Here is a 9,676-nt window from a genome sequence, read left to right as displayed (position 1 = left end):
GGCCCACCTCTACCTCGAAGAAGCCTACCACTACTCCTAAGCCGACCACTACCCCCAAGCCCGTGACGACCAAGATCCCGACATCCACTACCAAGCCCTCGACTTGCAACGGGAGCGGAATGACGGTTTGTGCTGATTACATCAATGAGTGTGGGATGATGTATGGCGGGTAAGATCCCCCCTCCCTCTTCCTTGTATCCTGCCGGTGGAAATGAAGAGACTGATCAAGAAAACAGATGCTTCCCTGACTGCAAGCCGTGGCCTACATTCACTGCTCCTCCTTGCAGGCCGCCGGTCAGCACTAGCATCAGGCTTGTGCCGGTGCCGATTCCTACGTATCCTGTTATCACTGTCAGGCCTCAGGCATAGAGAACACAGCGAGGGTTGCTGGTGCTGAAAAAAAAAGGGGGGGTGAGGGGGTGAAAAGGGGTGGTCAGGCGGTGCGGGTGAAAAAAGTTGAATTCAGGGGGCGTCGTTGGGTCTTTGTGTATCAATTAGTCTATGGAATGCGAGAAGCCATTCTTTTAGCTCATATCTGGCTATCTGCTTAACCTCTTCATTTTGTCTCTTCGCAATGAATATCGTCACGCTCGCTCTCTTCGCCAGACTCAGCTACCTATCCGCAACAAATCACCCTACATTATTTCTTCTCTCTACCTTACACTACCCACTCTGAACATCTTCAACGCTTTTTTCCTCTATCACACTCGTAATCAATCTCCACACACAGACCTGTACCTCAACTAAATACCCCTGAACCCCTACCTTATATCGTATTCACCCCTCCCCTTCCCCCCCCACTCACCTCCCCACAAATCACCGTTACTACTACCACCCACCTTTGCCCCTCCGGCAACGTCACCCGGTACTTTACCGCACCTCTCTCGTTGCTCCTCTGAGTTTCGACAAAGAGAAAATTAGCAAAGATATCGCCACACTTCTGTTCCCAGATGCTTCATGAAAATTCTGCCCCGTAAATGACCTCACACAACGGTCTTAAAACTCCCTTCTATACCCTCACTTTCCCGGATCACACACCCAACAACCCCGTAACGATGACATGCCAATGGTCGTGATAAATGAGAGCAAGAAGGATTTACCCTACCGGTAGTTACCTCCTCAACAAGAAAAAATAAATGACTTCTTTTTCCAGAGCCCACATGGCCGCCACAACGCGGCTATGACGTCCCAAGTTAATACCGACCGGTGAATGTTCTAGACTTTCTCTCACACAATTGCCGGAACTATCTTCCGAGGTAAGGTGCCCTAGCACGTCCATCACCAGGGCTCAAGACAGTAACCACATCGCCAAAACACCAACTCTCCCCATCCAACCCAGCAGTCACCCACCACCTCTCCCAGACCACCAAAACCATCACATCCAGGTTCTACCACTCTGGACGTGATAAAAACCAAAACTATGTGCGACTTCAAGAGCAGGTACACACATCACATCAACACATTGCCAAAAACACACCCAGAATCATATAAGAACTCCCCTATAAACCTGCTAAGCAAAGCTAGCAAAGTTCACACCCCCCCCCCCCCCTCCCCCCAAAAGATAACCACCACCCCTTCCAAGGAACAGAAAAACAAAGATAGGAGAGCCCCCAAGATCAAGACCGTCAGTCAAGTCTAATCACAGATATCAAACGCCCGCCCGCCTCACCTGCCAAATTCTCCCCTCCCTCCCAAACCACCATTATTTTCATCAAAAACTCCATAGTTATAAGCTCTTGTTTCTGCCTCTCCAACTTCTCTACCCTCCCAACCATAGTCACATACCAACTCACACCAAAAACAGCCCCCATCCTCCCCGCCATCGTATCAACAAGTGAACCGAACCAGGTAGCTCAACAACAAACTTATGTGCAAAAGTAAAAAGGGGCGCTCGACTAAGGTATTCTTGTATAAAAGGAACATAAAACACCCAGGATATCGTTCTTTTACCCTCTCGGAAAAAAAAGAAAAAATGGAAACCTGCTCAAAGATAAAAAACAAATGCGCCCAACTCCATAAGCCCATTCAGTTCCATCCGTTCATACCCATATCCTTCCCCCCCTCTCAACCCTCCATAGCCACATCCTGCCCCTGTCCCTCCCCTCCATCCACCCCCCCAACAACCCCATCCATCCACCTCTGAAAATCATCCTTCGACCTCTGCACCTCATCATGACTATGCCCCTTCATCCACTGGTTATTAATCAACAACCTCTCCTTGATCTTCTCCCCCCTCAACTCCGCCGAAAACATCGCCTGTGCCGCGTCCTCGTCCCCGTCCACCTCAACCTCCCTGGCCGAATCGGTACTGTAGACGGCGCAGTCACTAGTGCCCTGCTCAAACACCATCTTGTAAGAGTTGAGGCAGGTCCGGACAATCAGGTTCTCAGAGTACACCAGCGGCTTGGGCGAGAAACCATCGTCAGAGGAGTCCTTAGCGTCCGAGGGCAGGTTCCGCTCCAGCAACACCTTTTGCAGCCGAGACCGCGGGATCCCTTCCGTGTTCTCGATCCGGATGTACGACGAGATGTAGTACTGCCACTGCTGCACCCGCTCCATCTCGTCCGTGTAAAACGTTGTCTCGTCCTTTTGGAGCCAGCGGGTGGTGGCGAATTTACCCTTGGGGTTCTGGAAAAACGGGTTAGCTGATCTGAAATAAAGAAAAAACATTAGGCACGGAAGGGGAAACATACCCAGCTAATGACAAACATCTCCCCATCCTTGATGCACTTTTCGGCAAACTTGCGCATGCTGATCTCATTCTGGAAACTCGTCTCGCTCTGCGCCCGGCTGTCAAGGAAGGCCTTGACTAGTTCCTTGGCCTTCTCACCTTTTGCGTCCGGGTTATTGCACTGGAGCGCAAGACGGCACAGAGACTTGAGGACATCCTGAATGGTGTACAACTTCCACCCCCTCTTGAGGTAGTAGTGGCGCAACACATCCTGGTACCGGTTCTCATCAACCTCACCACCAATGTAGTCCTCAATCAGTTGGACAGTCTTTGGCCAGAAGGACTCTGGGTTAGTGGGGTCAAAGAACTTCAAGCCACCGTTGACTGTGCCCAAGGTCTTGGCTGGCTTCTCAGCCTGCTCACGCTCAATCTCCTCGAAAACGCTCGCTCTGCTCTCCTTGACATCCAACAATCGCTTGTATAACGTCGTGAAGATGGTGAAGAAGACATAGATGGTCTGGTTGCAGTAAAAGTTGTAGACCGATCGGGTGAATGGAGCGTCTGCCTTCAACTCGCCGTCCACATCGACCAGGTCATTCGCTGGATCACCCTTGCTTTTATCGACAATGGCAGGTCGTGGGATCGTGGGAAGCCAGCGGCCATTCGACACCTCAGGAACGGAGCCATCCTCTGGGGCGTCAGGCATCTCTTCCTCGTTCGCAGATCCAACGTCGGGTGTTGTCTCCTTGCTGCCCGAGGCGGCACTGCCCTCCTTCTGCCCTCTGCTACGACTGCCGTTGCGGCCAGGATCCAAGACGCCGCGAAGGAGGTCGGACTTTTTGCCATTTCGACGACTGCGGCCATTGGTGAGCTCCAAAGGAGTACCGTCATCCTCATCCTCTTCCGCGGACTCCACCTCGATGTCGTTGATTCTTTCCTGGAACTTCTCGTCGGGAATGTCAAAGAAGGTGGGAATAAACTTCTCGAAGAACTCGATGATCCTTCTCTTCTCCACGCCGCTGTGTCCGCCATTGCTATTGACGTAGACCACCATAAGGCGAAGTAAATCGAGGAGAACACCCTGGTCTTCCAGCTTGTAAAGAAACTGGTATCGTGCGGTTTGACCCTTTGCAAGACGGATACGGCGTTGTTCTTCGTGCTTGGTCTTGATACTGTCGACGAGATGTTTGGCAGAGAGGCTGCGCTTGTCGCTGATCTTGACTTGGATACCCATGTGGTCCAAACTCTTGAGGTGCATAGCCTCGGTCTGGTTCTGCCACACTTTCTCCCATTCTCTTTGCGTAAATCGCCACTCCTCGTCCTTCTGCTTCAAACGCGCTAACACAATAGGTACAACGGCGTAGGGGTTTCGGAACAAGTCGTTGGCAACTTCGCAGCCCTTCTCTGGGCCGTAAATCTTCTTCAACACCCTCTTGTAGATCGAAGTACTCTGCCCTCCGAGTCCTACAGGCATGGTGAAGTTGTGTCTTTCTGACGCCGGCATGTTGAGCATGCTGTGAGCAATGGGCTCCAAGAGCTGGATGCACTTCTGGTTGGCCTCGATGAAGAAGTCGTAGTCATGGCGCTCCTCCTCGATACGGTGGAGACCTTCCTCGTACGCATTCTTTCTGTGGGCAACAAAACCGGAGTCTTCGGAGGCCCAGGTCGGGTGTGACGCCCACTCATCATTGAGAACCGATTGGCAGAGCTCGTCGCGGCCGGTGCAAGGCTTGAGCCGTTCCCTTCTAGGGAGGAGTCGGTAGCTCGGGCCGAAGCCGCGACAATTGCTCAGGGAAACCTTGCCCGTGGGTGGCTCGGGTTTGTTCTCGACGAAATCATCTGTGGCGTCGTCGTACCTGAGGATAGCCCGCAGACTGGCAAGCAACTCGGGATTGCCGCCCATAAACTGGTTCGCCTTGTAGACCAAGGTAGGTGTGTCGATCAGGTCGTTGTTCCACATGTTGATCAGCTTGAGGAATTCTGTGTTGGCGGTTCGGTTGCCAATGTGCTTCTTGACTTTCTCGAAAAACGCAAGCTCGTCTTGATGGGAAATGTTGATGGGAGTGGGAGGGAGAGGCTCGGGCATAGTGGGAGTCAAAGTTGACTCTATAAAGGCAACATCGGCATTGTTGGGCTTGTGCGTCACCTTCATCCGTTTGTTGCCAGTCGTGGCGGCAGGTAACGATCCGCGGAGAGCAGATGACTGCGCTTGTTCGTTCGCGACAGAGGCAGAAGCGGCAGTCGCAGGTTTCTCGGCGCGTCGCTTCTTGGTCTCCTTCGCGGCACTCGCCGGTGGCGCAAAATTGCCAACCGGAGGCATCTTGGGACCGTCGCGCTGGAGACTGCCGGGCTGGGGCGTGGGAGTGGTGATTGCCATGGGCATTGTTTCGTCAGGTCGCTGACCGGCGGATCGGGTCTGCGCGGCCGACTCGGGGAGAAATTGTTTGAAGTCTTCGAGAAGATCGGGGGCCGAGTGGAAGAGCGTCGTGACTTGCGAATATACGTCTTGGATGGGCTTTTGCTCGCGTTGGTACGTTTGGAGTATCTCCAAGAATTGCTTGTAGATTTCGGGTTTGTCCTGGAAGCGATTCTGAATAAGAGAAGGCGTCAATGGGCGTTGTGCCAGGGAGAGAAAAAAGTGTATCCACTCTGTGCTTGCTTGACCCATCGACTCCCCATTGAGGTGCCCCATTGAGACTCGAGGTGAATAGGAAACAATACGCACGGGAGCAACAGGGGGAAAAAAGTCGCGTACCTTGATCTTATTCACGTAACTGATCGCGTGGTTGAACTCGACGGGTCCCCGCTTTTCCATGCTGGCCTGCTGAGCGGCAGAACCGTTTGCACTTGGTGGACCGGCGCCAGGTGTTGGAGTGTGTGCTGTTCGCGGGACTGGAGGTTGGCTCAGGGCAGAACCGTTGGGAACCGCCGGCACTGATCTTGGTTGATTCGGGCTAGTTTCGAAAGACGCGCTCTGGCTTGAGCCAGGGAACCCTGGTGGACCGTTCTGGGCCGGGACACTGAAGGCAGCCTCGGGACTTTCCACGCTGTGTTGCAAAACCTGCTGCCACGGCCCAGGTCTCACGGTGCCAATGTATCCTTGAGGAGGGTTCGATGTCGGAGGTGCTGGCTCGAGTTGCGCTGGTCGGGGCGCTCCGATCGAGTGAATCATGGACCCGGATGGGGTGGTCACGCGGATGCTATTGGGGTTGTTCTCCAGGCCGCACTCGATGCGATAGCCAGGAGGGAGGAAGGTGTTGAACCCTTGGATTAACGTCGGATGGCCAGCGAAAAGCTCGGACACCCTATTGATCACGCCCGGCGTGTCGATTCTGCTCCACGTTAGTCAACCTGCTCTTCGCATCACCAATCAGATCGCAACAGAGAGCACCCACGTTTGACTCTTGAAGTCCTTCATAATGTCCAAGAATTTGTTGTACACATCGGGCTGTTCGGAGAACTGAACCTTCACCTGATCAAGATAGCTCAACGCATCCTATTCCGTGATGTCACAGTCAGCGCCAACGTTTCAACATCACCACCGCAAGGTCACCTACGTTCAAGATCGGCTGCTGCCCTTGGCCCATGTTATTTGAGCCAGGAGTCATGCCATGAGGAGGATTTACGCCGGGGCCAAAGGGGAGCTGCTGCATGCTGCGGGCCCCTTCTTGCGCCAGCGCCCGCCCATTCTCCTGCTGCTGCTGCTGCAACGGCCCGCCGAAGATGGCAGCTGGTCCCGGCCCTCCACCGGCACCACCCAAGGAGTTGGGAGGAGGACCATTTGGTCCATGTACCATAGGTCCAAACATCTGGTGCTGAGGGGCTGGGGCAGCTCCGGGGGCGCCATGCTGAGGGGGGCGACCGGCCTCGGCAGAGTGAAGCGCTCCACCAAAGCTAGGCGCAGGGCCGGGAGGTCCACCAACTGGCAGAGCGGGGGCAGGATTATTGTGGTTTGCCAGCAAGCCTCCAGGGCCGGTGATGGAGTTTGATATTCTGGATGCGACGGGTTGGTGGATAGGGAGGGAGCCGGCACTGCTGTGATGAGGGGCAGCGGGCTGGTAGGGTTCGCGGTGCTGGCGCTCAGCGTCGTCACGATCACGGTCGCGGTCACGGTCACGGTCGCGCTCTCTTTCTCGGTCCCGTCGGGCAATCTCGTCCTGTTGGAGGGCACGATGGCGTTGCTCCTCCATGTCGCGCTCGCGGTCAAAGGCGGCTCCGGGGCCTGGGTGCAGGGGCTGGCTATTCATCGTGGACGGCTGCGCGAAGCCTCTATGCAAAGGTTTAGATCATCAATAAAAGCACCGGACGGGGGCGTACAGGGCAGCTTACAGCTATCACTGCGATCATATGGGCCTTCCACAAGAAGTCATCTACCAAGACAAGGGCTTCTGGTCTGAGACAGCTGTGTTTTCGCCAGTGTAGAAAGGAGGCGTTGCTAGCCACTACTGTGCAGAATGAATGGATGGCAAGTTCCGTCGCATTCTTATCGATAACGCCCAACAACTCCGGGAAAACACCGGCCTCGGATAAGGGGGATGACGATATGCCCTGCACGTGACAGCAAGTCTAATGCAAGGTACGCCCCGTCTGCCAGCCCATCAGATGTGGAGGCGTCTCTGGTGAGGATATGTATCATTCAGGTATACAGAGAATATATTTCCTTACATCAGGAGCTCCGATTCAGCCAACATTCTATCCTGTCATAGACGACATCAAACGATGGCTTGTGTAAAACCAACATCTATACAAACACGTTCCCAAAACCCCCCTTCAGGCATAATTCCGAACCTTCTTCAAAATCCACACCTCACCATTCGCAACAGAGCTCGAAACCTCAACAACCTCAATATCCCCCGGCTGCACCACACGGGTCCCGTCTTCCTTTTCTTCCCACCACACCTCCCTATCCCCAAGCAGAGTCTTCACCTTCTGGCCCTTGGACCAGATACCAACCGGGATAAGGTGAGCCTCCACAAACCGCTGAATGTTCTTCTGTGCCCTCTCATGGCCATCACCTCCTTCATAAGCATTGGGCCCAAGGGCACCGTACTCTCTGGGATCTTCCCATGGTTTACGAGGTAAGCCCTCCACCGCAGAGTTGAGCGGCGCGAGCACCGTTGTGTTTTTTGACGGGTCATCAAGCCGAACAGAGGTGGATTCAATATTTCTGATGAAGCTATACCACGATATGTTAGTGAATCTTATCGGACTAGAAAGATGCTGAGGTGACTATACCCTGCAAATAAGTTGACAGACCTATCCCGGCCGATCACATCCGAAAGGATAACACCACCGCCGCCAGAGTGCGGAGGTGGGTCAGTCCTCGACGGAACTCCGGAGTCCGGAGGCAACGCCGGACCGGGGCCGTTGTTGGGGTCCATGATCTTTTGATTGTGGTTGAGAGTTCGCTGTGACGGCGGGGCTGCATCCGCTCTTTGCTGAAAGAGGGGTACTACAAGTTGACAGGAAACGGCGGCACTCAGAGCAACGACAGAAATAAGAGCAGGGCGCATTTTATGGTATGCACTTTGATGGAAACAAGACGACAGGTCATGGACCACGTTGCGCTGTTGGGTAGAGCTAGGTGTTGGCGTTCGCGGCTTTGTGACTAGTGAGCACAGAGAGATACGTCATCGCTGTTGAGCACGGTGAACCCTAACCCTTCTTTTCAGGAACAACCACACATAGCATTGTAATGACTTAAAGCTGTTTGCATTGAATGATAACCTTCTGATTGTAATTTTTGGTTTCAATCTCGCCATGAGAGACAGAATATCTGAAATTACTCCCAGGTTTTTTGAGTCGAGGTAACTACCCATGAACAGGTCGACACCGCTTCATTCTTCACACCTTCCAGTTACCTATCGACAGCCAATGGCTTCTTAACTCGGCCATTCATGAGTTACAATGCGCCCAACTGATGACTTGAGACACCATTTCGGCAAGATCCTTTAGATAAGGTATCTTGAAAACCAGTTCGCTGGATATGTAGGTTGGTAGGTATCGTGCTCAACACCAATACTCTCCAGAACCCCGGGGCACAAACTGATCAAGACATGGCTCAAACCAAATATGAAGGTTCTTAAAGCTGCAGTTGTGGAGAACATGTGTATCTCTAATAAAGTCTTGTCAGATCATGCAAGACACCAACTGAGACATTACTTCTGGTGTTGGGGTATTCGAAGGGAGGTATCAATACTCCCTTGAATAGGTACCCAGACCATCTGCCGGATTAACAACAATCCTACCGCACATCATCTCTATTGGCAACACTTGCCTGTCAGAAATCGGCACATCAGCAACCATGAACGTATGTCCCGACTCTAATCACGAAATCAACGCGCTTGACTAACCAATCCCCTATACATCAGCTCATCACCCTCGCCCCGACCCTCACCCTTCTGGCAACCAGCACTCTGGCCTCCTCGCCCATGACTGAAGTCGCCCCAGGGCCGGCACTGATCAAACGATATGACCTCGACTGCTCATCAATCCCCACCAGCACAACCGAAAGCTGCGCTAGGATAGGATTCTATTGCGATAGCGATGGCGCGGTCAAGATGATAGATGAGACTGTCGGCTCGCTTTGCTGTCTTTATTGCAGATGCCAGACTTGCTGGGATCCTGATAGAAAGTAATTTCTGCGATGGAAGTCGTGGAAGGTTGAGATCTTGGGGGTATCACCTAGATGGGAAATAGTCATGTACCTCAAATTTTGACGAGAACGGGGAGGTACAGAGGAAAGATCTGGCTATTGGCTCGCTCGTTCGCGGGTTGAGATGCGAAGGTGAGCCCTAGGTGTCTTCAGCCTCGGGGTTCTGCTAAGCTCCGTGGAGAAGTGGTTTCAAGTTTGGAGAGGAATTCGGTTGATTATCATGAGCTTCGTCATCATTAGATTCCAGGGGATGTAGGATTCAAGACATCAGGTGTTCTCTTGGTATTCCAACGAACATTCCATGAAATTTGGAGGCCTGATTACACATGAGGGGTGCTAGATAGGTTCTG

General features: G+C 53.0%; 2 protein-coding genes across 2 annotated transcripts; both read right to left on the bottom strand.

Annotated features, from left to right (window-relative positions):
• Positions 1 to 2,064: 2,064 nt before the first annotated feature.
• On the bottom strand, positions 2,065 to 6,918 carry PODANS_1_8910 (uncharacterized protein; the record flags this gene model as incomplete). Its single annotated transcript, XM_001908515.1, has 4 exons — positions 2,065 to 2,628; positions 2,694 to 6,003; positions 6,067 to 6,143; positions 6,211 to 6,918. 4 exons carry the CDS (start codon positions 6,916 to 6,918, stop codon positions 2,065 to 2,067), a joined length of 4,659 nt encoding a protein of 1,552 aa, XP_001908550.1.
• Positions 6,919 to 7,441: 523 nt separating this feature from the next.
• PODANS_1_8900 (uncharacterized protein) lies at positions 7,442 to 8,184 on the bottom strand (the record flags this gene model as incomplete). Its single annotated transcript, XM_001908514.1, has 2 exons — positions 7,442 to 7,847; positions 7,907 to 8,184. 2 exons carry the CDS (start codon positions 8,182 to 8,184, stop codon positions 7,442 to 7,444), a joined length of 684 nt encoding a protein of 227 aa, XP_001908549.1.
• Between the last annotated feature and the right edge of the window lie 1,492 nt (positions 8,185 to 9,676).

This window comes from Podospora anserina, chromosome 1, assembly GCF_000226545.1.
Source record: "Podospora anserina S mat+ genomic DNA chromosome 1, supercontig 2".
Lineage (NCBI taxonomy): Eukaryota > Fungi > Ascomycota > Sordariomycetes > Sordariales > Podosporaceae > Podospora > Podospora anserina.
Note: the sequence above shows the minus strand (reverse complement) of the source record. Positions and strands in the feature narration are given on the sequence as shown.